The sequence below is a fragment of the Chlorocebus sabaeus genome, chromosome 6, assembly GCF_047675955.1.
Source record: "Chlorocebus sabaeus isolate Y175 chromosome 6, mChlSab1.0.hap1, whole genome shotgun sequence".
Taxonomy (NCBI): Eukaryota; Metazoa; Chordata; class Mammalia; order Primates; family Cercopithecidae; genus Chlorocebus; species Chlorocebus sabaeus.
The window spans coordinates 17945602-17972917 of NC_132909.1; the positions used below are offsets into that span (position 1 = coordinate 17945602).

The 27316-nt window shown below is 51.9% G+C and overlaps 3 protein-coding genes across 8 annotated transcripts in view; 1 reads left to right on the forward strand and 2 right to left on the reverse strand.

Moving 5' to 3' along the window:
* Positions 1 to 1688, reverse strand: part of BCKDHA (branched chain keto acid dehydrogenase E1 subunit alpha) — a 29430-nt gene extending 27742 nt beyond the window's left edge. Inside the window, exon 1 of the mRNA XM_007996903.3 lies at positions 1555 to 1688. Coding sequence (XP_007995094.1) covers positions 1555 to 1662 — 108 coding nt within the window. The 5' untranslated portion in view covers positions 1663 to 1688. The remainder of the gene's footprint in view (positions 1 to 1554) is intronic.
* A 416-nt stretch (positions 1689 to 2104) lies between these two features.
* On the forward strand, positions 2105 to 13390 carry EXOSC5 (exosome component 5). Its single transcript, XM_007996904.3, has 6 exons — positions 2105 to 2307; positions 6514 to 6627; positions 7835 to 7956; positions 9860 to 10000; positions 12200 to 12289; positions 13058 to 13390. The coding sequence occupies exons 1-6, from the start codon at positions 2160 to 2162 to the stop codon at positions 13148 to 13150; spliced, it is 708 nt and encodes a 235-aa protein (XP_007995095.2). The 5' UTR covers positions 2105 to 2159; the 3' UTR covers positions 13151 to 13390.
* Positions 13391 to 15646: 2256 nt separating this feature from the next.
* Positions 15647 to 23329, reverse strand: TMEM91 (transmembrane protein 91). 6 transcript variants are annotated; one of them, XM_037991734.2, is made up of 5 exons: positions 22960 to 23329; positions 21293 to 21531; positions 16767 to 16916; positions 16095 to 16166; positions 15647 to 15866 (listed from the first exon to the last, which is right to left on the reverse strand). In XM_037991734.2, exons 2-4 carry the CDS (start codon positions 21500 to 21502, stop codon positions 16107 to 16109), a joined length of 420 nt encoding a protein of 139 aa, XP_037847662.1. In that variant the 5' UTR covers positions 21503 to 21531; positions 22960 to 23329; the 3' UTR covers positions 15647 to 15866; positions 16095 to 16106. The 6 variants fall into 6 exon arrangements, with proteins under 6 accessions (XP_037847662.1, XP_007995093.1, XP_007995092.1 ...); XM_007996902.3 differs by lacking the exon at positions 16095 to 16166 and having other exon boundaries at positions 15647 to 15843; XM_007996901.3 differs by lacking the exon at positions 16095 to 16166 and having other exon boundaries at positions 15647 to 15855.
* Positions 23330 to 27316: the final 3987 nt, after the last annotated feature.

Genomic DNA, 27316 nt, shown 5'->3' on the forward strand with positions numbered 1-27316 from the left:
TTCTACAGATTCCATCTTCTCCTCCTTATGGATTGGGGATCAGACGATCAGACTCAACCTCACAAGATCTTTTAAGATTTTTTTCCGCAGGGCCTCACCAATCCAGGCCTTCCCAAGGTCACCCCTTTCTTCTCCCCATCTCCAACGTCAGTTTCTGTCCTTTCCCTCCACCCTCACTATCAACAACGACCAACATTCCTATTGCCCTTATGATGTGCCAGGTCCAGTCCTTAGCATTTTACATATTAATTTTTCACAGTCCTATGAGGTGGCCACTGTTAATATTTTAGAGAGGGAAATTAGGTCCATAGATCCAGAGAGGTGCAGTCCGTTGCCCAATACACAAGTGGAAAGTGGCAGAGCAAGGACATGAACCTACCCATGTAACCACTACTCTCCTATCTGTCAAATGTAGTTCAAAGCTCTTCTGCAACCCCTTGCCTCTCCCCCTCTGAAGACAGGCTTCCACCTAGATTTTTTGCAGTGTAATTCTGACAGCATCCACCTGAAGGGATTGTGACCCTTTTGACAAGAAACAAAGCCTTCTCAAGTGTTTCTAAGAAATGTGGGCCAAGTGCCCTGTCTGTACCTCTCTCCCTCCTTTTTTCCCCTCATTAACTCAACAAATATTAATCATCTCCTCTGTACAGTGTCCAGAACACACGAATTCCCTGTCTTGATATTCGATCAGGAGACACAGGAACCAAACAAAATTTTTACACAATTCATTTTAAAATCAGAATTGTGGCAAATGAGCAAAGTAGTACAAGGCCCTATGCAGCCTGCGACAAGGGGACCTGCTCTCTTCTTTCTTCTTCTTGAAGAGGGATCTTTGCCCAGAAGAAAGTCTCTCCTTTATAAAGTCAGTTTCATTCTCCAAACCCTGAGGGAAAAGGTCTCGCGGTCTTCCCCTGTCCCTCCAAGGAACCTCCCCTGAATATGAGTGGCAGTTAAGAAGGAACCCCCGGCCGGGCGCGGTGGCTCACGCCTGTAATCCCAGTACTTTGGGAGGCTGAGGCGGGCGGATCACGAGGTCAAGAGATCGAGACCACCCTGGCTAACACAGTGAAACCCCGTCTCTACTAAAAATGCAAAAAAAAAAAGTTAGCCGGGCGTGGCGGCGGGCGCCTGTAGTCCCAGCTACTCGGGAGGCTGAGGCAGGAGAACGGCGTGAACCCGGGAGGCGGAGCTTGCAGTGAGCTGAGATCCGGCCGCTGCACTCCAGCCTGGGCGACTGAGCGAGACTCCGCCTCAAAAAACTAACTAAATAAATAAATAAGGAACTCCCATCCCTCTCTTCAAGTCGTCTCCCTCCCTCAGGGCCCACAAAGAAGTTGCAAACGGGTTTTGTCCTCTCCTGAAGAAGTGGAAGTTCTTTTCTTCTCCTAAGGAAGTGGCAGATCTTCCCTTCGGTGTCTTCTCCAAGGGGTCTCCCACTCTTTTCCCCTTCTGTGACAGCCCTTCCTTCATATCCTTCAGGGACCCCACACTCTGAAGATAGCCTTTACATCCCTAATCCCCTTTGGGAAAACTCCCTGGGGCCCAGGTACTCACAGATCTAGCCAGTCCCCGAGCCCCAGGCCGCCACAGCAGCAAGAGGGCAGCCTGGCTCAGGCCTCGGTTTGGCCGCCAGACCCTCGCTGCAGTGATCGCTACCGCCATCTTGGCTAGCAACCACTCAGTGGTCCGGCACTCACGTAGGCTAGATTCGGGGCTGCCCCTTTATGTGCCTGACACAAACTCCAGCACCATCTGACAAGAAAATCACCTTCTTCCCATTCTGTTGTAGATAGAATGCACAGAGATTTGGAGAAGAAAATCTATCTACCCAAAATTTTCCCCAATCGCCTCACTGTAGTTACTCCTGTAACAGGCAAAGAAGAAGGCAACCTTTCCACGGCCTCAGGGATTTAGGGCCCGGGGGCCCAGAGTAAAACAGGTCACTGCCAAGGCCTGCCTCCTGTTCTCAACTGTCCAATGGCGTTGCCAGAGTTAGGAGGTGGGACTGGGCGGAGCCAGATTGTTGGTAAACGCTAAGCCACGTGCGGACGCCAGGACGGAAGGCCGAGCCCAGCGCGTGCGCAATGGTTACGCAGAGTGTTCGGAGCGCGCGCTGCCGGGCGGAAGTGATAATCGCAGCCGCACGTGGGGTCGGCGCGATGGAGGAGGAGATGCATACTGACGCCAAAATCCGTGCTGAAATTGGAACAGGGTGCAGCCCTCGGGGTCCCGGCTGCAGCCTCCGGCACTTTGCCTGCGAACAGAACTTGCTGTCGCGGCCAGATGGCTCTGCTTCCTTCCTGCAAGGTAAGAACTTACCCAGGTCTTTTGCAGAGGGACTACCATGTACCGTGCAACGGAGTGCCCATCTCCCCACGATACCAGCTGGTAAATGTCACTCCTGCGTTGATGCATGATTTCTTGTCCGATTGAATACTACTACATACGCAGGGATACATATATCTCTCCCTCACGACTAGAAAGGAGAAAATAGCTCCATCTTTGTAAATATGTCTGAGAATGACAGGCAGGGCAGACCGTCCCCGCAAGAATTAATATTTCAGAATAGGGAAAATCACCTCACCAGGGTAAATATCGCCCTTAACTAGATTCCTCCTCCTCACCCCCGCCCCCGCCCACCCCACACACACGCCCACTAGGTCCTTGCATCCCGGACTGACGCAAACCTGTCAATTTGCATACTCTGGACTGTGGCGGATCTTTCACCCACGTAAATACTCCTCAAATTGAAGATAATGTCACTGCCCTGGGTTGAAAAATACATCCCCACTGCTACCTAACTGCATCTCTCCACAGGAGTAAATATCCCTAAGATTAGGGCAAGTCTTACCTATAGGGCAAATATCCCCCTCCCCTAGTTAAATAACTCTCAGAACCAGATTAACTCCAAGAATATTTCTCTTTAACGTTTGAGACAGGAGGCTGGGCGCGGTGGCTCACGCCTGTAATCCCCACACTTTGGGAGGCCAAGGCGGCTGGATCACCTGAGGTCAGGAGTTCGAGACCAGCCTGGCCAGCATGGCGAAACCCCGACTCTACTAAAAATACAAAAATTAGCCAGGCATGGTGGCGGGCGCTTGTAATCCCAGCTACTCAGGAGCCTGAGGCAGAAGAATCGCTTGAACCCGGGAGGCAGAAGTTGCAGTGAGCCAAGATTGTGCCATTGTACTCCAGCGTGAGCGACAAAACAAGACTCTGTCTCAAAAAAAAAAATTTTTTTGAGACAGGGTCTCACGATGTTGCCCAGGTTGGTCTTGAACTCCTGGACTCAAGCAATCCTCCTCCCAAAGTGCTCATATAGGTATCAGCCACCACGCCCAGCCCCAATACATTTTAACAAAATCTGGCTGCTGTGTTGATTGTGGGGAGTATGGGGGAAAACAGGGAGGTGATGGTGGCTCCAGCCAGAACAGGAGTAGTGGAGGTGATGAGATTCTGGATGTAGTTTGAAAGTAAAACGGACAAAACTTACCTATAGTTTGGTTTGAGTGCGAGGAAAAAGAGTCAGGCATAACTAAGGTTTCTGCCCAGATCTGTACAAGTCTGGAAATCAGGAGAGAGACCCAAGCTGGACGTAGGCAATTTGGAACTCTCTGGCTATATATATGGTATTTCAGCCTATTGACTGAACGAAGTGCGTGTAGATGGAAAAGAGGTCCCAGGACCAAGCCCTAGGCCTTCCAACTTGAGCAGTCAGGGACTTGTGACAAGCAAGCTAAAGGAGACTCAGAAGGAACGCCCAGAGACTTAGGGGGAAACCGGGAGAGGGTGGTGACCTGGGGCCGAGAGAAGAACGTGTCTGAGCTGTGAGGCTGACAGCTGTTTCGTCCTTACTGACAGCCGGGTCAATGGAGTGTTGATCATTTGGAGGTCAGTGGTGACGATGTTGAGCTGCCGCAGTGGAGTGGTGGGGTCACAGAAAAGGAAGAATAGACAGCTGTTCAGGAGTTTTGCTGTAAGAGGATCAGATAAGTGGGGCAGGAATTGAAGATGGTTGTGGGGTCAACAGGGGAGAGAATTGCTGGAGCCATGTCTTGAAGAAGGTGAGAGGGGAGGGACTCTTGTGCTCAGGCGAAACACAGGCAGTTCATCTGGAGCCAGAGGCGAGTTCTATTTTGGTTTCTCCAGTCCTCAGGGCAATTTTTCCTGGAACTAAGCACACCTTCCGTGTAAGGGCAAATTGGGCTTCCCAGGAAATACCGCCTTAACCAGGGACCTTCCCGGACCCTCCCTCAGGCTTAGCACTTATGCTGAATTGAGATACCTAAAGTTTCTTTGAACCTAAGAATTAAGAAGGGGCCGGGTGCCGTTGCTCACACAGGTTGCTCACACCAGTAATCCAAGCACCTTGGGAGGCCGATGAGGGTAGATCACCTGAGGTCAGTAGTTCTTTTTTTTTTTTTTTGACACAGAGTCTCACCCTGTCACCCAGGCTAGAGTGCAGTGAAGCGATCGCGGCTCACTGCAACCTCCACCTCCCCGGTTCCAGCGATTCTTCTGCCTCAGCCTCCCGAGTAGCCAGGACCACACGCGCGTGCCCCCACACCCAGCTAATTTTTGTAGTTTTTAGTAGAGACGGGGTTTCACCATGTTGGCCAGGCTGATCTTGAACTCCTGACCTCGTGATCCACCCGCTTCAGCCTCCCAAATTGCTGGGATTACAGGCGTGAGCCACCTCGCCCAGTCGAGGTCAGGAGTTCTGAGACCAGCCTGGCCAACATGGTAAAAACCCGTCTCTACTAAAAATACAAAAATTAGTCGGACGAGGTGGCATGCACCTATAATCTCAGCTACTCTGGAGGCTGAGGCACGAGAATCACTTGAGCCTGGGAGGTGGAGGTTGCAGTGAGCTGAGATTGCACAACTGCACTCCAGCCTCCTGGGTGACAGAGGGAAACTTTGTCTCAAAAAAGAAAATAGAGACAGGAGTCTTGCTGTGTTGCTTAGGCAGGTCTCAAACTCCTGGCCTCAAGCAGTCCTCCCACCTGGGCCTCCAGAGTGCTGGGATTACAGGTGTGAGGCACCATGTCTGGCCTCAAATGTTTTGTTTTGTTTTGTTTTGTTTTGAGACAGAGTCTCGCTGTTATCGTCCAGGCTGGAGTGCAATGGTGCCATCTCGGCTCACTGCAACCTCCGCCTCCCCGGTTCCAGCAATTCTGCCTCGGCCTCCCGAGTAGCTGAGATTACAGGCACCCACCACCATGCCCAGCCAATTTTGGTATTTTTAGTAGAGATGGGGTTTCACCATGTTGGCCAGGATGGTCTCAAACTCCTGACCTCAGGTGATCCACCCACCTCAGCCTCCCAAAGTGCTGGGATTACAGCAGACAGTACTAGAAGCCAGGCTATTTATTTCTTCGGTCTTACCTCCTGTACCCCGTTTATAGCTTCTGGGGAAATAAGCAGGAATCAGGATTCATTCCAGATATTACTCCTTTCTCAGGTGTCCAGACTGGACTGGTGCAGAATTTGGGGACCAGTGCCTAAGGGAAGAGCTGGGCTGGGGAACCTTTGGAAAGAGAAGTTGAGAGCAGCGACAGTAAGAGGGAGGATGGTTAGCTTTCAGGAAGAACTTCCTGTTAAAAGTTACTAATACTGGCCGGGCATGGTGGCTCATGTCTGTAATCCCAGCACTTTGGGAGGCCGAGGCGGGCAGATCATGAGGTCAGGAGTTCGAGACCAGCCTAACCAACATGGTGAAACCCAGTCTCTGCTAAAAATAAAAAAATTAACCGGGCATGGTGACATGAACCTGTAATCCCAGCTACTCAGTAGGCTGAGGCAGGAGAACTGCTTGAACCCGGGAGGCGGAGGTTGCAGTGAGCCGAGATTACGCCACTGCACTCCAGCATGGGCAACAGAGCGAGACTCCGTCTCAAAAAAAAAAAGAAAGTTACTAATATCAGGGCTAGGCATGGTGGCTTACGCCTGTAATCCTAGCACCTTGGGATTACAGTTGCCCAGGAGTTCGCAACCTGCCTGAGCAACATGGCAAAATCCTCTCTTTACTAAAAATACAAAAATTAGCCAGGCATGGTGGCATGTGCCTGGAGTTCCAGCTACTTGGGAGGCTGAGGCAGGAGGATCGCTTGAGCCCAGAAGGTTGAGGCTGCAATGAGCCGTGATGGCACCACTGCACTCCAGCCTGGGCAATGAGAGTGAGACCCTGCCTGAATGCCTGAATGGATGAATGTTAATAATATCAGCTAAAGTCTGTTGCGCACTCAGCATGAGCCCCGCAGTGTTTTAAATGTTCTCTTTGAATTGTGTCCTTTGATCCTCACAAGACGCTAGCGGGGAGCGACTGCTATTTTCCCCATATTACAAATGAGGATACGCAGGCAGAGAAATGAAGTGAGTACTCAAAGAATCACTGCCAACAAATGGCGGGGGTGACATGGGGAGCCCTGGCCATCACACTCAGTGCCACAAATGGGGCCCCAGGAGCAGGAAAGCTGGGAGTGAGGCCCTCCCGCCCTGCTGTCTCCTCAGGTGACACCTCTGTCCTGGCGGGTGTGTACGGACCGGCCGAGGTGAAGGTCAGCAAAGAGATCTTTAACAAGGCCACACTCGAAGTGATCCTGAGGCCGAAGATCGGGCTGCCTGGTAATTGGGCCCTGTTGAACCTCTGAATAGTGCCCAGTTTGTCATAACCGCCCCCCAGCTCCTCCCTACCAGCTGCCCCGAGTCTCCACTCCCCACTTTGGTCTCCACTCAGCTGTTTCTGTCCTTAACTCTCTGCCCTGTATCTCATCTTCTGTTGCTTCTCTCTCTGCCTCTAATTTCTCCCTCCCTCCTCCTCCCTCTCTCTGCCTCCACTCATTCATTCCATTAACCTGTTTTTCTTTTCATTTGTTTGTTTATTTATTTATTTTGAGACGGTGTCTTGCTCTGTCACCCAGGCTGGAGTGCAGTGGTGCGATCTTGGCTAACCGCAACCTCTGCCTCCCAGGTTCAAGCAATTCCCCTGCCTCAGTCTCTCGAGTAGCTGGGATTACTGGTGCACGCCACCATGCCCGCTAATTTTTTGTATTTTTTTAGTAGAGATGGGGTTTCACCATGTTGGCTAGGATGGTCTTGATATCCTGACCTCGTGATTCGCCCACCTTGGCCTCCCAAAGGGCTGGGATTACAGGCATAAGCCACTGCGCTTAGCCATTTTTTTTTAATTTTAATTTCATATTTTTAAGACGGAGTCTCGCTCTGTTGCCCAGGCTGGAGTGCAGTGGCTCGATCTCGGCTCACTGCAACCTTCACCTCCCAGGTTCAAGCAGTTCTCCTGTCTCAGCCTCCCGAGTAGCTGGAATTACAGGCGTAAGCCATCATGCCCGGCTAATTTTTGTATTTTTAGTAGAGACAGCGTTTCACCATGTTGGTCAGGCTGGTGTCAAACTCCTGACCTCAAGTGATCCGCCCGCCTCATCCTCCCAAAGTGTTGGGATTACAGGCGTGAGCCACTGTGCCTGGCCCATTAACCTGTTTTTCTACCCTTTTACCCTCATATCCAAGCTTCAGTCCCCACTGGCTGGGCCTACTAGGGTGGGAGTGGGCATGGGTAGCAGCACAGACATGGAACTCCCAGGTCTTCTTCCCCTGGATGGTTCCTTTGGTGGATGCTGGAGGTAGCAGGGGTCGGTGGATGGCAGTCAGGCCTTGCCTTCTTCCCACTGGAATCTTCCCTCATCCCTGCAGGTACCTGCACCATCCCAGGCTAAGACTGTGGGCCCTTTCCAGGGGGTTTGGGTGGGGCATATGGAGGAAGGTGAGTCACATGAAGGAGAAGACCCTGACAACCGCTCTTCAATTTCCCCAGGTGTTGCAGAGAAGAGCCGGGAGCGACTGATCAGGAACACGTGCGAGGCGGTGGTCCTGGGCACATTGCACCCCCGCACCTCCATCACTGTGGTGCTGCAGGTTGTCAGTGATGCCGGCTCTGTATCCTTTCTCCCAGGCCTCCTCCTCCAGGAAGTCTCCTGATTGCTTCCCTTCTGGTGGCTACATATATGCTTTCTGCTAGCCAGAAAGACTTCAAACACTTAACAGGTACCAGCTCACTGAAGAAGGAGAGCAAACAGCCTGGGTGCTTACTTATGTGCCAGGCACTGTTCTGTGTGCCTTACACACATTAACTCATTTAATATAGCACATGCCCTTAATGATCCCCATGGAAGTGGCAGAGCCAAGACTTAGACCCAGACCATCTAGTTCTAGAGCCCAAGGACCCTGACAGATGAGTGTTCTTATGTTCGCATGTTTTCAGTGACAAAACTGAGGCCCAGAGAGGGGAAGGGGCTTGCCCAAGGTCACACAGCTGGAAGGCCGCACAGGCGGGACTCAAGCCCAGGCCCGTCTGACTCCAGAGCCTGTGCCAATCACTTTTGTTTTTTTGGTTTTTTTCTTTGTTTGTTTGTTTTCGAGACAGGCTCAGGCTGGAGGCAGTGGTGCAGTGTCAGCTTACTGCAACCTCTACCTCCCAGGCTCAAGCGATTCCCATGCTCTAGCCTCCTGAGTAGCTGGAGTTACAGGTGCCCGCCATCACACCAGGCTCATTTTTGTATTTTTAGTAGAGACGGGGTTTTGCCATGTTGGCCAGCCTGACCTCAAGTGATCAGCCCACCTTGGCCTCCCAAAGTGCTGGGATTACAGGCGTGAGCTACTGTGCCCGGCTGGCAATCACTTCTACTTGCCACCTCAGTGGATTTTAGGCCCTCAGTGCTGGGGGCGCCCTGAGCAGACAGCGGCTGAGTCAGGAGCTTGGCCCTGAAAGATCTCCCCGTCTGAGGTAAGGGAGGTTGAGGTTGAGGACCAGAATTAGGCACTGTAGAAGGCTTTACTGGAACATGGCCCTGAACTGGATAGACATTTTATAGATGGGCAGAGAGAGAAGCTATTGAGACCCCATTTTACAGAAGAGGAAAGTAAAGCCCAGAGGAAGTGGTGGAGGATCAGCAGCAGAACTGAAACCGGTTGACTCTAAAGCTGTGGCCTGTGTGTGGCCTGCTCCGCCTGGAGAAGACACACATGGAAACTGAAGCAGAGCCAGCTGACTCCCAACCTATGCTGTCTTTCCACTGTGAGCTCCCTGCAGGCAGCAGCGCGATGGCTCTTCCTCCATTGCCCTGCCAGCTCTGTCACCGCGGAGTGGCTGCTACCCAAGTTTTGAGCCTGGCTTTGCCAGTGCCTCCCCCATGTGACTTTGGAAGGTTTCTTCCCTTCTCTGACCCTACTTGCCAACAAATGTGTGGTATGTACTTCAGTACATACCTATTGAATATTATATCCCCCGTCTAACAGATGAGGAGATTGAGACTCTAAGTCATTTGTTCAAGGTCACACAGCTGAGAGAGCAAAACTGGGTCTGGAACCCAGGGCTACTTGATCCCTGGACCACTTTTAAGCACTCTGCCATACTGCCCTTCTGTGACCGATTAGTGATGTCTGCCACAGGCATCAGCCTGGTGGAGGGAGGCATGGATCTGCTCTGCTGGCCAGGCCTACAGTAGAAACTTCTTAGGCTGGGCGCGGTGGCTCACGCCTGTAATCCCAGCACTTTGGGAGGCCGAGGCAGGTGGATCACCTGAGGTCAGGAGTTTGAGACCAGCCTGGCCAACATGGTGATACCCCGTCTCTACTAAGAATACAAAGATTAGCCAGGTGTGGTGGTACGTGCCTGTAATCCCAGCTACTCGGGGGGCTAAGGCAGGAGAATCGCTTGAACCCAGGAGGTAGAGATTGCAGTGAGCTGAGATCAAGCCATTGCACTGCAGCCTGGGCAACAAGAGCAAAACTCCATCTCCAAAAACAAAAAAGAAACTTAACCATTGCCTGTGGTGCTCAGCTCCTGGCCTGTTGTCTGAATGCCGCCTGCATGGCATTGGTGGACGCAGGTGTGCCCATGAGGGCTCTCTTCTGTGGGGTCACCTGTGCCCTAGACTCTGATGGGACTCTCGTGCTGGATCCTACATCCAAGCAAGAAAAGGTAGGTGTGAAGATCAGGGTGGCTGAAGGGCAGAGGCCAGACAGCTCCCCCTCCCTTCCTCCAGGCCTCACTTCTCTGCAGACAATAGGCTCATGCCACCTCAATCCCACTTAGCAAGGGTTGCTCTTATCATCGTGGTTCATTTAGCAGCAAGTGCTAGAAACCCAGCTCAAACTTGCTTAATTAGAAAGGAAATGTGGGGCCGGGTGCGGTGGCTCACACCTGTAATCCCAGGACTTTGGAAGGCCGAGGTGGGCAGATCATCTGGGGTCAGGAGTTCAAGACCAGCCTGACCAACATGGAGAAACCCCGTCTCTACTAAAAATACAAAATTAGCCAGGTGTGGTGGTGCATGCCTGTAATCTCAGCTACTCAGGAGTCTGAGGCAGGAGAATCACCTGAATCCGGGAGGTGGAGTTTGTGGTGAGCCGAGATCGTGCCATTGCACTCCGGCCTGGGCAACAAGAGTGAAACTCCATCTCAAAATATAAATAAATAAACTAGAAAGGAAGTGTATGTCCGGGTGTGGTGGCTTACACCTGTAATCCCAGCATTTAGTGAGTCCGAGGCAGGCAGATCACCTGAGGCCAGGAGTTCGAGACCAGCCTGGCCAACATGGCAAAACCCCGTCTCTACTAAAAATACAAAGGTTGGCTGAGCATGGTGGCACGTGCCTGTAATCCCAGCTACTCGGGAGGCTGAGGCATGAGAATCACTTGAACCCAAAGGGTGGAGGTTGCAGTGAGCTGAGATCACGCCATTTCACTCCAGCCTGGGTGAAAGAGTGAAACTCCGTCTCAAAAAAAAAAGAAAACCAGGACTTTAAACAGCATCAGGATGTCCTTGCTTCACTTCTCATCCCTGCCTTTCTCTCCACATCAGCTTCATTCTCTCTGGCCAGCATCTCTCCTGAGGCTGGGACTGACCCCTTAAGCTCCATTTCCATCTTAAGAGGCTCGAAAGCACACAAGAAGACAAGAGAGCTTTCCTCGTCGGCTCAGGTGCAGCGTCCTAAGCTCAGGTTATGCTGAGTTTTCTGCCCAGTGCTATAATGGTCCCCTCCAGTCAAGAAGACAGAAACCACTTGGAGGGTTTCAGATGGAGGGAGTTAAATGCAGGGACTTTGTAACAACAGTGTTGGAGGAGCTAGAGGAGGAAAAAGAAACCAGGAGTGACACCCAAAGATGAGAAACCCCTCCCAGACCTGGGCTGAACCTGCGAGCCAGCTCCTGCTCTGTCATGTTGGAGACATCATCTCAATTGGTTCTGCATGCACATAGCATGTCCTGCCTCTGCCCTGGCCACTGAGGTCCAGAACCCACCCCACCTCCATGGCTGTCACACAGCCACGTGGAGCCATCAGCACCTGCCATTGTCAGTGAGGACCAGGGTGCTGCTCTTCTTCCATTCTCCCACCTCATTACTGCTGGAAACTAGCTGGTAAGGGAGTCTGGGACATACAGCTTGCTGGCTTCCAGCCCCTGTGGGGCAGAGCATGGAAGGGTGACTGGGAGGCCGAGAGGCACCAGATAAGTGAGTGGCACTGTGGCTAGCCCCTTGGGGCAGGAATACTAAGCTTGGAAGCCCCTGTCAGAACCACGTGGTTGGAATAAGGGGCATTGAGTACAGTTCTACAAAGGAAAGGCAGAGGGCTATACCCGGGGAAGTAGGGAAGGAGTGGTGTAGACAAAAAATGACTGCGCTTCATGCTTGATAGGTGAGCACCTGGCTGTGGAAAGGGAGAGGCCTGGAGGCCAAGGGTCCGGAGTCCCCTCAATGGGACTGGCTGCAGGTGTGTGGTGGGAAGCAGGGTATTGAGACAGGGTCTCACTGTCGCCCATGCTGGAGTGTAGTACGATCACAGCTCACTGAAACTTCAAACTCCTGGGCTCAAGCAGTCCTCCCACCTCTGCCTCCTGAGTAGCTGGGAACTCAGACATGTACCCCCATGTCCAGCTACTTTTTTTGTTGTTTTCTTTCTTTTTTTTCTTTTTTTTTCTTTTTCTTTTTTAGAGATGGGGTCTTCCTCTTTTGCCCATACTGATCTTGAATTCCTGGCCTCAATCAGTGTCCTGCCTCGGCCTCCCAAAGTGCTGAGAGTATTGTCATGAGCCACTGTGCCTGGCCAAAGGACTGGCTGAGACTTTATCTGGGGGGAAGGTCCTAGGTCCCCCACCACCTTCTACCCGTTGTACCTAGGAGGCCCGGGCAGTCCTGACCTTTGCCCTGGACAGTGTGGAACGGAAGCTGCTGATGTCCAGCACCAAGGGGCTCTACTCGGACTCTGAGGTACCAGCATGGGGATAAGGGGAAAAGCCTCCCACTGATATACGGTCTTGTCCCAACTCTGCCCTGGATTCTTAGAGGCTTCAGGAGAGCCTCTTACATTTCTTCTTGTAAAAAAGAGGGAGTTTTCAAACTTCGTGGTCCCAGAAACCTTTGCGGAAATGTTTAAGGGAAGCCCAATTTATGAGACAGGCAAAAAGAGGATGAGCTCTGTTTGAAGTCAGAAGAGGGCATGTGATGGTCCCCCAGCTCCCAGCTCAGAGTGGTGAGCCACGGGAATTCCGGGTCTCAGGCTAAGGGGCAGAGCCTGGAAACTCTTGGACCAGACTGTCTGCAAAAGCATGTCCAACCTGGACCTCAGAAATCTAGGAATACATGGCAGTGAAGACTGGGAGTCTCTTGATTCCGTGGCTCTTAGATTATTTGGGCTCAAGGGGCCCATGGCTGTAAAATCCCAAGACCACTCCAATTCTGTGCACTCTCCAATTCCATAGCTCTGCAAAGCTAGGGCTTCCAAGGTGTGAGGATACCTGATTGGTCTGAGTCCTGTTGCTGTCAGAATCTGATCTTGAAGCCCTTTGCCCTTTTCCTGATCTCTAAAAAACAGCTCATGAAATGGGAAATAATCCCTCACCACCTGCCTCACTTGGGGGCAGGGGAGTGATGGTAGGTTAAGGGAGTCAGGTGGGGTCAGCAGAAACTCCTGGGTCAACTAAGTCACGTGTGCATGCAGGGCTAAGCCCCCAGCACTGACCGGTCTCTCCCGCACAGTTCCAGCAGTGCCTGGCTGCGGCCCAGGCTGCTTCGCAACACGTCTTCCGCTTCTACCGGGAATCGCTGCAGAGGCGTTACTCCAAGAGCTGAGGCAAGCTGGGGCAAAGGGCCGCTCCCACTGCCTCCACCCACTCACCCCCTATAGCCTGAAGCAAACCAACGGCCCAGCCTTGCCTCTCTGTCCTGTGGGCTCCTGTGAGCCTGCAGCTCTGTAACCACAGGGCTCTTGTGGGGAGGCCGTGGCCTGTGACAGCCCCCAGCAAGGATAACATTCAGAGGAGCTCACATTTATGGAATAGATGAGTCAATAAATTAATTCACTTTAACAAATGTCTGTTGAGCACCCACTGTGTGCAGGCCCTGCTAGTGAGATCCCAGAGAAGCAGGGAGGTAAACTGGAATTTGTCAGATGGTAGTAAATCTATAACAAAGTAAAAAGCAGGGAACAGGAGTTTGGGAGACTCCCTTTATGGAGGGCAAATTCAGTACATCAGGCATCAGTGCCTTCACAGAGCAGGGCACCTCAGAGGGGCCCTGAAGGAGGAAAGCGCATGAGCTCTTGGATAACGTGGGGAAGGAGCCCCCAAGGACTGGGGACCAGCTTGGTGAACAGGGTGGCCAGAGCCAGTGAGCAAAAGCAGGAGAGCAGATGGGGCTGTGGGGAACAGGCAAGCATGCAGGTGGGGCCTTGTAAGCCATGGGGGGAATCTCACCCACCAACCCTGTGAGATGGGGCTGTTGTTACAGTCTCTGTCTTGTTTTGTGACGCAATCTCGTTCTGTTGCCCAGGTTGGAGTGCAGTGGGGTGATCTCGGCTCACTGCAACCTCCGCCTCCCAGGTTCAAGTGATTCTCCTGCCTCAGCCTCCTAAGTAGCTGGGACTATAGGCGCCCACTACCACACCCAGCTCATTTTTGTATTTTCAGTAGAGACAGGGTTTCTCCATTTTGGTCAGGCTGATCTCTAACTCCCGACCTCAGGTGATCTGCCCACCTCTGCCTCCCAAAGTGCTGGGATTACAGGCATGAGCCATCGGCCCCAGCCTAATTTTTGTATTTTTAGTAGAGACGTGGTTTCACCATGTTTGCCAGGCTGGTCTCGAAATCCTGACCTCAGGTGATTTGCCTGCCTCGGCTGCCCAAAGTGCTGGGATTACAGACGTGAGCCACTCTGCCCAGCCTAATTTATGTATTTTTAGTAGAGACGGGGCCAAACCCTGCCTGGAGTTGGAGGCAGTCCCATTCAAACCAAATGGCCTGCGATAGGGAAATGGATGCATCCTTAAGGAAACATGGAAGTGTTGGCACCTGCACAGGGAAAACACATCTGCCACAAGCACTTAGCAGAGGCACATAGGAAGTGCTCACTAAGCACACTAAGAGGGGCTAGATATTATTAAGCAATAAAGGCCAGGCTCGGTGGCTCACGCCTGTAATCCCAGCACTTTGGGAGGCTGAGGTGGGTGGATCACCTGAGGTCAGGAGTTCGAGACCAACCTGACCAACATGGTGAAAACCCATCTCTACTAAAAATACAAAAATCAGACGGGTGCGGTGGTGTGTGCCTGTAATCCCAGCTACTCGGGAGGCTGAGGCAGGAGATCGCTTAAACCCGGAAGGCGGAGGTTGCAGTGAGCCAAGATTGCGCCATTACACTCCAGCCTGGCGACAGCGAGACTCCGTCTCAAAAAAAATAAAACATACAAAAAATTAGCCAGGCATTGTGGCACACGCCTGTGGTCCCAGCTCCTTGGGAGGCTGAGGTGGGAGGATCACTTGAGCCTGGAAGGTTGAGGCTGCAGTGAGCCAAGATCGTGCCACTACACTCCAGTCTGGGTGACAGAGGGAGATCCTGTCTCAAAAAAAGAAAAGAAAAAAAAAAAAGCTCAGAGGGAGACAGCAACAGCAGTCATTTCCATATACGATGCCTTTAATCCTCACTACAGCCTGAGGTGTGCAGAAAGTCCCATTTTGCAGAGGAGAAAAAATGAGGCTTCAAGAGAAGTCACTTGGGCCAAGCTTACACAGTTAACAGGTAGAGGAGTAAGGACTTGGAACTCAGCTCTCTCCAGTTGTCTGCTAACCACCAATATTGGAATGAGAACATCCTGCTGTTTAGAAACCGGCAGGCGTGGTCGCTCATGCCTGTAATCTCAGCTCTTTGGGAGGCCAAGGCGGGAGGATCAGTTGAGCCCAGGAGTTTCAGACCAGCCTGGGCAATGTAACGATGATGCCTTGTCTTTACAAAAAAAAAAATTTTTTTTTTTAATCAGCTGGGTGTGGTGGCAGGTGCCTGTAGTCCTGGCTACTTGGGAGGCTCCTGGGCTCAATCAGGAAGATTGCTTGAGCCCAGGGGTTCAAGGCTGCAGTGAGCCGTGATTGTGCCACAGCACTCCAGCCTGGACAACAGGGAGACCATCTCTCAAAAAAAAAAAAAAAATCCTCTTCCCCTTTTCCAGCTCAGGTCTCAGGGGGCAAGCACCCTGGGGATGCCCACCACAGCTCGTCACCCTGACCAGTCAGTCCCCTGTTGGTCTCAAGCACCCCCAACCCCTTCCATCCTCCCACACACATGAACAGACTCTGGTTTGCTGTAAGAGTGTCTGGTGTTTAATCTCACGTTGCTGCCGCCCGATGAGCGGTGGCCAGGAAGGGGAGGGGTTCCAGTCCAGCTCACTCCCGTTTCTAGATGCTCCTGCCGCCGCCGCAGCCTCATCCACCAAGATTCTCCACTCTCTGCCCACAGATTTGCTGGGCTGCCGGCCTCAGGGTTCACAGTGAGGGCTGTAGGGGCAACTAGGGCGGGTCTCGGGAGGCAAGGTAGGCGGCCAGGGTCACCAGGGCAGCCGCATACGTGCACACGCCCAGCCCGACGGCGAGGACCCCCAGCAGGAAGGCACGGCGGGAGGCGGCCCCTGCCCCCTGGATGTCCCCCTTGGCCCAAGCCTTGTTGGTCTGTAGAGGCAGTGGGCAGCAGTGACCCAGGCATCCCCTCAGTCCCAGACCCTTCCCCTGGTCTCCCCCACCCAACATACCCATTCATTCATTCATGCATGTATTCCAAAAGCAGATACGTAGCACCTACTATAGGTCAGGCACTGGGGATGCTGAGTGATTAATAAAAACATTAAAATGGTATATGCCACTGTTCTAACTCATTTGATTCTCACATTGGCCTAGAGGTAGCAATTATTCCCACTTTACAGATGAGGAAAGTGAGGCACAGGGAAGTTAAGTGACTCGCCCAAAATCTTGCAGAGATCTGGGCACCGTGGCTCACACCCGTAATCCCAGCACTTTGGGAGGCCAAGGTGGGAGGATCACTTGAGGTCAGGAGTTCGAGACCAACATGGCCAACGTGGTGAAACCCCGTCTCTACTAAAAATTCAAAAATTAGCCGGGCATGGTGGCGCATGTCTGTAATCCCAGCTATTCAGGAGGCTGAGGCAAGAGAATCACTTGAACCCAGGAGGCGGAGGTTGCAGTGAGCCGAGATTGTACCACTGCACTCCAGCCTGGGCAACAAAGTGAGACTCAAAATATATATATATAGCAGAGAGTGGCAGACTCAGGATTTGAGTTCAGGTTCTTAACTAACACTCTGGGCTGCCCTCCACCTTCCCGCCTCAGGTATATGGCTCTTTGTTTGTGTGGGGCATTTTTCTCTTTTATGCCCAGTCCCCTCCAAGTCCCACACACAGACTGACCTTCTGGGCTAGACAGAAGGCAGCGATGCCCACAGGCCAGAAACAACACAGCATGGAGAAGACAGCCAAGCCGAGGTGGTCGTGGGGTAGAAATGGTGAAAGACGGCTGCCGCCATCCCAGTCCGAGTCACTGTCACTGGATGACATGTCCTATGGGCAGGAAAGTGCCCAGGTGGGCATCTCCAGCCACCTTTCCTGCCCCATTGCTCTGCTCTCCATAGCCCTCAAAGGCCAATACCTGCCCCCAGGGCTTCCCCAGAGATACAAAGAGAAAAAAATGTTCAGAGATGGGCTTTTGGTGTTTGTTTGAGACAGAGTTTCGCTCTGTCACCCAAGCTGGAGTACAATGGCACAGTCTCAGCTCACTGCCTCCCAGATCCAAATGATTCTCCTGCCTCAGCTTCCGGAGTAGCTGGGATTACAGGCACGCGCCATCATACCTGGCTAATTTTGTATTTTCAGTAGAGACGGGGTTTCACCATGTTGGCCAGGATGGTCTTGAACTCCTGACCTCAGGTGCTCCACCCATCTCGGCCTCCCAGAGTGCTGGGATTACAGGCATGAGCCACCACACCAGAGATGGACTTTTGACATTTGTATCCTGGAGCCCTTTGAAGGGAAGCTATGGACCAGGTCTCCAGAGAAGAGCCCCAACCACACCCAGAGTTTTCAGTTCATTTTCAAGGGGTTCACGGATCCAATCATGGATGCTACAATTGTTTATAATGTCTGAGTGAAAAGCCCCTGAATGACCAGGCGCAGTGGCTCATGCCTGTAATCCCAGCACTTTGGGAGACCAAGGTGCGTGGATCACCTGAGGTCGGGAGTTGGAGACCAGCCTGGCCAACATGGTGAAACCTCGTCTCTACTAAAAATAAAATTAGCTGGGCATGGTGGGGTGCCCCTGTAATCCCAGCTACTCAGGAGGCTGAGGCAGGAGAATCACTTGAACCCAGGAGGTGGAGGTTGCAGTGAGCCAAGATGGAGCCACAGCACTCCAGCATGGGCGACAGAGCAAGACTCTGTCTCAAAAAGAAAAGCCCCTGAACAGGGACAAACGCCACTGAAACAAGGAAACTGCAAAAAGATGGAGATTATTGGCCAGGCACAGTGGCTCACACCGGTCATCCCAACACTTAGGGAGGATCATTTGAAGCCAGAAGTTTGAGACCAGCCTGGGCAATATAGCAAGACCCCATCTCTACAAAAAAATTTTAAAATTAGCTAGGCATGGGCCGGGTGCAGTGGCTCACGCTTGTAATCCCAGCACTTTGTGAGGCCAAGGATGGCAGATCGTGAGGTCAGAAGATGGAGACCATCCTGGCTAACACAGTGAAACCCCACCTCTACTAAAAACACAAAATCAAAATTAGCTGGGTGTGGTGGCATGCACCAGTAGTCCCAGCTACTCGGGAGGCTGAAGCAGAAGAATGGCATGAACCCGGCAGGCAGAGCTTGCAGTGAGCCGAGATTGCGCTACTGCACTCCAGCCTGGGCGACAGAGTGAGACTCCATCTCAAAAAAAAAAAAAAAAAAAAATTAGCTAGGCATGGTGTCTTGTGCCTACAGTCTCAGCTACTTGGGGAGCTGAGGCAGGAGGATGGCTTGAGCCCAGAAGTTTGAGACTCCAGTGAGCTATGATCACATGTCTGCCCTCCAGCCTGAGCAATGGAGCAAGACCCTGTCTCTAATAAATAAATAAAAGATTGAGATTATAAAATGCTCCAATGGCCTAAATGATTAGGGCAAACCTGCCTGCTGGAAACTAATGTAGAGTCTAGATTTTTAAACCTTTTTTTTTTTTTTTTCCCGAGACGGGAGTCTCGCTCTGTTGCCCAGGCTGGAGTGCAGTGGCTCGATCTCTGCTCACTGCAGCCTCCACCTCCCAGGTTCAAGTGAGTCTTCTGCCTCAGCCTCCTGAGTAGCTGGGATTAGAGGTGTGCACCACCACACCTGGCTAATTTTTGTATTTTTTTATTTAGTAGAGACTGGGTTTCACCGTGTTGGCCAGGCTGGTCTTGAACTCCTGACCTCGTGATCCGCCCGCCTCAGCCTCTCAAAGTGCTGGGATTACAGGCGTGAGCCACCGAGTCCTGCCTAATTTTTGTATTTTTAGTAGAGATGGGCTTTCACTACATTGGTCAGGCTGGTCTTGAACTCCTGACCTCAAGCAGTTCATTTGTCTTGGCCTCCCAAAGTGTTGGGATTACAGGCATGAGCCACAGCACCTGGTCCCACATGCTTTTATTACCATGTGACTTTGATATCCCTCCCATCAAGGGATGAGTTCTGTGTCCCGTCCCCTTGAATTTGAGCAGACTCATGACTCACTTGTAATGAATAGAATGTGGTGGAAGTCATGTTACATGACTTCCAAAGCGAAATCAGAAAAGGTGAGGCAGCTTCTGCTTTGCTGCAACATTCATGCTGCAGGCTGGAGGTACCTAAGCAGCCTGACTGCCCTGAAGCTGTTATGCTGTAAGGAATCCCAAAGCAGCTTATATGGAGGGACCACATATGGAAGCTCTAAGACTCGGCTGGGCACAGTGGCTCACGCCTGTAATCCGGCACTTTGGGAGGCTGAGGTGGATGGATCACCTGAGGTTAGGAGTTTGAGACCAACCTGAGCAATACAGTGAAACCCTGTCTCTACTAAAAATACAAAATTAGCTGGGCATGGTGACACAAGCCTGTAATCCCAGCTACTCAGGAGGCTGAGGCAGGGGAATTCGCTTGAACCCAGGAGGCGGAGGTTACAGTGAGCTGAGATTGCACCATTGCACTCCAACCTGGGCAACAAGGGCAAAACTCCATCTCAAAAAAAAAAGGAAGCCCTGCCGGGCACGGTGGCTCAAGCCTGTAATCCCAGCACTTTGGGAGGCCGAGACGGGCGGATCACGAGGTCAGGAGATCGAGACCATCCTGGCGAACACGGTGAAACCCCATCTCTACTAAAAATACAAAAAACTAGCCGGGCGAGGTGGCGGGCGCCTGTAGTCCCAGCTACTCTGGAGGCTGAGGCAGGAGAATGGCGTAAACCCGGGAGGCGGAGCTTGCAGTGAGCTGAGATCCGGCCACTGCACTCCAGCCTGGGCGACAGAGCCAGACTCCGTCTCAAAAAAAAAAAAAAAAAAAAAAAAAGGAAGCCCTAAGACACCATGAAGAAAGAGAAAAGTACCCAGCCAGCTCCTGACTGTTCTAGTTCCACCCACCAGCTGAATGCAACTTCATGAAAGACCCAGAGGCAGAACCATGCAACTGAGTCCCAAATTCCTGACCAACAGAAACCATAAGAGTTCATCGTGATTGTTGCCTGCCTGCCTGCCTTGCTTCTCTTCCTTCTCTCTCCTTCCTTCCTTCCCTTCTTTCCTTCTTTCTTTACTTCCTTCCTTTCCTTCTTTCTTTCCTTCTTTCCTTCCTTCCTTTCCTTCTTTCTTTCCTTCCTTCCTTTCCTTCCTTCCTTTCCTTCTTTCCTTCATTCCTTCTTCCTTCCTTCTTTCTCTCTATCTCTCTTTCCTTTCTCTCCTTCCTCCCTCCCTCCCTTTCTCTTTCTCTCTCTCTCTCCCTCTTTCTCTTTCTTTCTGTCTGTCTCGCTCTGTTGCCCAGGCTGGAGTAAGGTGGTATGGTCATAGCTCATTGCAGCCTCTACCTCCTGGGCTCAAGTGATCCTCCCACCTCAGCCTCCCGAGTAGCTGAGACTACAGGAACACGCCCCCACACCTGGTTAATTTTTTTTTTTTAAACGGGGTCTTGCTAATTTTCAGAGGACAAAATGAAAAATTAAATAAAAATAAAGATGGAGTCTCGCTATGTTGCCCAGGCTAGTCTAGAACTCCTGGGCCCAAGCAGTCCTCCTGCCTCGCCTTCCCAAAGTGCTGGGATCACCAGTGTGAACCATTGTGCCTGGCCTGGAATGAGAAATTATAAAAAGTGACATTAACTTAAAAAAAAAAAGGGAAGGCTGGGCAGGAGTTTGAGACCAGCCTGGGCAACATGGCAAAATCTCTTCTCTACAAAAAATACCAAAATATTAGCCAGGCATGGTGGCACATGCCTGTGGTCCCAGCTACTCAGGAGGCTGAGGTCGGAGGATTGCTTGAGCCCAGGAGGTCAAGGTGGCAGTAAACTATGATCGCTCCACTGCACTCCAGCCTGGGCAGCAGAGCGAGACCTTCACACACACACACACACACACACACAGAAAAAAAGAGCAGAGTGGACAAAAGCCAGAGGTGCATGCACTCTGAAGACACCAAGCAGCAGAGTCAGAGATCAGAGGGAAGACAAAGCCAAAGGCCAGGCAACAAAGATGAGAGACAAATCTGGAGAGAAAAAGGTAAAGAAACCAGGAGAGACATAAAACAAGAAGAACCGTAACTGGAAATCTCAGAAGCCCACACACAGCTGGGAAGTGAGACTCCAGGCCTAGGGCAGATCAGCACAGCTGTCAGCCTGCCAGATGCTGGCCATAGTGGGGCTCACCCCAGCCCCCTCCCGTACCTTCCACTAAGGTCTGCTGTTCCTACCTCAACATCAGGGGGCCTTGGTTCCCCCAGGCCAGCGCTGACAGAGGGAAGAGGCGGTGACAGGAACTGCAAACCCCTCAGGGACTCGGCAAAGGCTAACTCTCGTAAGGCGGGCCCCAGCTCATGCCTGCCAGGCTTCTGGGCAGGGGTCTCACATTCTGTGCTCTCCAGCAGAGGCTGTTGAAGCTCACGAAGACTAGGACTGTCCATGGCTTTGGGAAAACTCCAAGAGGGATTTCCTAGGGGTAGGGGGAAGAAAAAGACAAGTTGTAAAAGTCTCACTTCACTCAACTTCTGACCCCTTGCTTTAGAGAGACCCAGGCAGAGACCAGTGAGTGCGGTGGTCCTCAGACCCATTTTACAGATAGGGAAACTGAGGCCCAGAGAGAAAAAAAGATTGGCCTCAGGTTACAAAGAGAACTTAGGACATTCAATTTTGGGCATTTCTCTCTTTTTTTTTTTTCTTTTTTCTTTTTTTCTTTTTTTCTTTTTTTTTTTTTTTTTGAGACAAAGTCTCTATCTGTTGCCGAGGCAGATCCACCACTGCAGATCCACTAGAATGCAGTGGTGCGATCTCAGCTCACTGCAGCCTCTGCCTCACGGGTTCAAGCCATTCTCCTGCGTCAGCCTCCCAGGGTAGCTAGGATTACAGGCACCCACCACCATGCCCGCCTAATTTTTTAAAAATTATTATTATTTTTAGTAGAGACAGGGTTTCACTGTGTTAGCCAGGCTGGTCTCGAACTCCTGACCTTAGGGGATCCACCAGCCTCGGCCTCCCAGAGTGCTGGGATTACAGGCATAAGCCACTGCACCCAACCAAATTCTGGGCATTTCTCTCAGGCAAAAGCCACATACCCATCACACTTATCCCATTAAGTTGCACCTGTTGAACCATGCCTTACACACTTACCTGCCCCATGAACACCCCCAGCACCCATCCCAGGTTCATACCCTGTGGCCACCTATCCAGGTCCACACACCCCTCCCAGTCACACACACACCCATCCCCTACCCCCAGTGCTGCCTGGAACTTCACTCTAATCTGCATTCCCCCTCCTGTGTCCCCTAGACCTGCCCCCCGAAGTCCCCTGCCACACAGCCCCATCTAGGCAAGCCCAGCCTCCACCTCCACACATTCATCTCCCAAAGGACTCCTTGTATATTTGCCCCAAAAGTCAGCACCCCTTTCAGGCCCCCAACCTCCTTACACATTTATCCCAGTTGACTCCGTGCACAACCCTACTCCCCACTGCATCACAAACCACAGACACCTGTGCACACACACGCACCCTGGCCCTCTCCCCTATTCTCATGACCTCTCGCATGCCTGCCTCACTCATCAGGCCCAGGCACCCCTGCCCTACTCCACCCACACACCCATGACTCCACACAACTCCCACATACGCACCAGCTCTCCAGAATCCTTGGCACACCTCGCCCCATAAACACCTTCAACCCCAGCACACATACACTACACACGCAACACAACCAGAAAGAATATTCTTCTTGTCCTACGATCCCCCTGGGAGGTCCCCAAGCCTCCTGCCCGCTCATTCCAAACCTTGACTGAGCCGATTTCCTCACCAAAGCTTTGCCCTCTCATCCCCAACGCCAGGACCCAGGGGAGGGACTGTGACCCCCACCCACCTACGCCCCTCGCTCACCGCTTACGATCACAGGCCGGGGGCCTCCTGAACCCCCGCAATGTCACCCGCCCAGACCCTGCCACCGAGGGTCCGAGGGGCGCAGGGGCCTGGCGCTTTGCTCTTCGCGGGTCTCGGCGCCCCGGGCCCGCTGCGCGCGGGGGCGGGGACGGGGCGGGGCGACGGCCTCCCAAGCTCTGTCCCTCCGCGGCGTCCGGCGAGGGGGCCCTGAAAGCCGACTTCAGCGTCCAGGAGCGGGTTCCTACGACTCCCGGGGGTCTGGGAGCAGGCGGGAATCCTCGGAGAACGGTAGCCCCTTCCTCGTGAGTCCAGGCCCAAGCTCTGCCGGAGGAGAGGGCACCCCTGATTCTCCAGGGCCTTCCTGGCTTGGCCCCGCCTCCCTTCCCCTTTGCGCAATAATAGCCAATAATAATAACAGCAACAAGGACAGTGCGCCCTGTTCTAAGTGCTTTGCAAATAAACTTACATACACATGTATTCCTCGGCAAAACCCTAAGAGGCATAATTGTTTATTGTCCGTTTCACGCGGGAGTAAACTGCAAGCCGAGGTTAGGTAAATTGCCTAAGGGCATATCATTGGTTCATTGAGGGCAGACTGTACCCAAGACCTGTGTGAAACGCTCTACATTCATCATCGCATTCATTCCTCCTCTCAGTAGCTCCGCGTTTTTTTGTTGTTGTTGTTGTTGTTGTCGCTGCTATTTTACTTCGGGGTTTTTGTTTGTTTGTTTTGTTTTGTTTTTGAGACGCAGTCTTGCTCTGTCGCCCAGGCTAGAGTGCAGTGGCATGATCTCGGCTTACCGCAACCTCCGCTTCCCGGGTTCAAGCGATTCTCCTGCCTCAGCCTCCCGAGTAGCTGGGAGTACAGGGGCAAGCCACTACGCCCAGCTAATTTTTGTATTTTTAGTAGAGATGAGATTTCGCCATGTTGGCCAGATTGGTCTGGAACTCCTGACCTCAGATGATCCACCCACCTTAGCCTCCCAAAGTGCTGGGATTATAGGCGTGAGGCGCCGCGCCCGGCCAGGTTTCTTTTATTTTTTAAAAGACGGGGTCCTGCTCTGTTGCCCAGGCTGGAATGCAGTGGCACGATCATTGCTCACTGTAGCCTCAGCCTCCCAAAGCGGTGGGATTACAGGTGTGAGTCACCGCGCCTGGCCTATTTTGTTTTGGTGTGTTTTTTTGCCGCGGTGGCGGGGGGCGGGTGCTGAGGGGGTGTTGGCTTGTTTTTCATCCCTGTTTTGCAGATAAAGAAACAGGCTCACGGGCCAGGCCGGTGGCTCATGCCTGTAATCACACGGTGAAACCCTGTGTCTACTAAAAATACAAAAAATTAGCCGGGCCTGGTGGCGGGCGCCTGTAGTCCCAGCTACTCTGAAGGCTGAGGCAGGAGAATGACATGAACCCAGGAGACGGAGCTAGAAGTGAGCCGAGATCATGCCACTGCACTCCAGCCTGGGAGACAGCGAGACTCCGTCTCAAAAAAAAGAGAAAAAGACTCACCTGTATGCTCACTTGGCCACAGTAAACAGCTGGTACCAAGCCCAGCAGACTGTAACCCAGGGCTGTGTTCCTGCGGCCCTTGCTAAGCCAATGGGCGAGGAGGAAGCAGAGACAGGTAGGGTGGGAGATTCTAGGAAAAGAAGGCTGAGGAGTGGGGTCCAGTAGCGGGTGATGCTTCGATTGTCAAGTGGTACAGTGATGTTCATGAGTCAACATTTGGACCCACATAGACCTGGTTTCCTTTCCAGGCTCTTTTTTGTTTGTTTGTTGTTGCTTTGAGACAGAGTTTCGCTCTTGTTGCCCAGGCTGGAGTGCAACGGCGTGATCTCTGCTCACCTCAACCTCCGTCTCCCAGGTTCAAGCGATTCTCCTGCCTCAGCCTTCCAAGTAGTTAGGATTACAGGCATGTGCCACCACGCCTGGCTAATTTTGTATTTTTAGTAGAGACAGGAGTTCTCCATGTTGGTCAGGCTGGTCTCGAACTCCCGACCTCAGGTAACCCACCAACCTCAGCCTCCCAAAGTGCTGGGATTGCGGGCATGAACCATTGCTCCCGGCCCCTTTCCAGGCTCTTTAAGGCACTGAGCATGTGGCCTCTAGACAGTGCCTTTACCTCTCTGACCCCCGATTTCTTCACCTGCAAAATGGGGATAATGCTCCTTGCCTCTTATGTGATACTCTATGTACTTAGAGTTGCTGTAACAACAAATGTCCAACATTGGGAGCCTCTCTGAACCTATTTTGGTTCAGGTGCTGCCTAGGAAATAGAAAAATAAACAATGAACAAATATCCAACATTTATCCAAAGCCGGGCAAAGAAAGCAGTCTGAACACATTTGATGGTGTTTATTAATATTATTATTTACGTCCATCTCCATCGGACTGATTACAAGACTCTCCCTGTCTTGCAAGGTTCCACCTCCTTCATGGAGCCTTGTACAGGCCTCCCTTCCCAGAAGCCCTCCGTCTCACCAGACTGGAGGATTCCCTGGCCTTTGTGGGGCCGGAGTTCCCTCGCTCCAGGGCTCCAGGGCTCCATGCCAAGAGTCCAGATGCTGGCGCTGGCACTGGCTCCACTCCCGGGGAGAACAGATGGTGTCTGCAAGTGCACTTGGCTCAGCCAGTTTCTGGCAGACGACAGAAGCAGGGAGACCCACGGGAGGGTAGACGAGAGCGTGAGGGGGCAGGATTGTTTCACCCAGGAGGGATGCCCTGTTACTCTCTATCTTAACCTTGCTCTCATTCTTTTCATATTTCTATGAAGCATACTATAGGCCGGGTGTGGTGGCCCACGCCTGTAATCCCAGCCCTTTGGGAGGCCGAGGAGGGAGGACTGCTTGAGCCTAGGAGTTCGAAACCAGCCTGGGCAACATACCAAAACCCCAGTCACCGAGACTGGAGTGCAGTGGCATGATCTCAGGTCACTACAACCTCTGCCTCCTGGGTTCAAGCCATTCTCCCACCTCAGCCTCCCAAGTAGCTGGGATTATAGGCACTTGCCACCATGCCCAGCTAATTTTTGTACTTCTAGTAGAGATGGGGTTTCACCATGTTGCCCAGGCTGGTCTTGAACTCCTGACCTCAAGTGATCTGCCCGCCTTGGCCTCCCAAAGTGCTGGGATTGTAGGCATGAGCCAGCGCACCTGGCCAAAAACGATTCAAAAAAAAAAAAAAGAAAGAAAGAAACATACCGGCCAGGCATGGTGGCTCATGCCTATAATCCCAGCACTTTGGGAGGCCGAAGTGGGTGGATCATAAGGTCAGGAGTTCAAGACCACCCTGACCAACATGGTGAAACCCTCTTTCCACTAAAAATACAAAAATTAGCCAGGCGTGGTGGTGCGCACCTGTAATCCCAGCCACTCGGGAGGCTGAGGCGGGAGAATCACTTGAACCTGGGAGGCGGAGGTTGCAGTGAGCCAAGATCATGCCACTGCACTCCAGCCTAGGGACAGAGCGAGACTCTGTCTCAAAGAAAAAAAAAAGAAAAGAAAAGAAACATACCACATATTTTTCTTGTTTGTAGTTTGAATCCTGCCACATCAGTGTCGACACAACAAGGGCTGAGATTTGATCTTGTTTTTTTCACTACTGTGCCTCAGGGCCTAAAACCGTACCTGGCAGAAAGTGGGCCTTTATTACATATGTATGGGATGGGGGCATGAATTACCACCAGCCTCCAGCCTCAGTTTTTCACCAAATCATTGAGCTTTGGGTCCTCTTATCCCTCTAGGCCATCCTGGAGATTAATTCACTTCCAGTTAGAGCTCTCTGACTGCTGTTAGCCTCGTACAGTCTAAGAGGCTACACCTCTTAGTGTTTGCCATGGGTCTGGAATATTAAACATGAGATTCTAGCTGGGCACAGTGGCTCAAGCCTGTAATCCCAGCACTTTGGGAGGCCAAGGTGGGAGGATTACTTGAGCCCAAAAGTTCAAGACCAGCCAGGGCAACAAAGTGAGATTTTGTCTCTACAAAAAATAAAATCAGCTGGGTGTGGTGATGCATGCCTGTGGTCCAAGCTACTCGGGAAACTGAGATAGGAGGATTGGTTGAGCCCAGGAGGTGGAGGCTGCAGTGAGCCATGATTGTGCCACTGCACTCCAGCCTGGGCAACAAAGTGAAACCCAGTCTCAAAACTAAAAAGACAAACAAAAAATCATGAGATTCCAGCAAGGATTGTCAACAGAGACTGAAACTATTAATTTGATTTGATAAAGAACAGGATATTTATTTAGTCTCAAAGTATCTTCCCCTAGATTACTTATTATAACAAAAAAAAAGTATTCATGGAGAAAACTGGCAAACATCACGTTAACCAGATGATACAAGTTAATATCACCATTAACAGGACA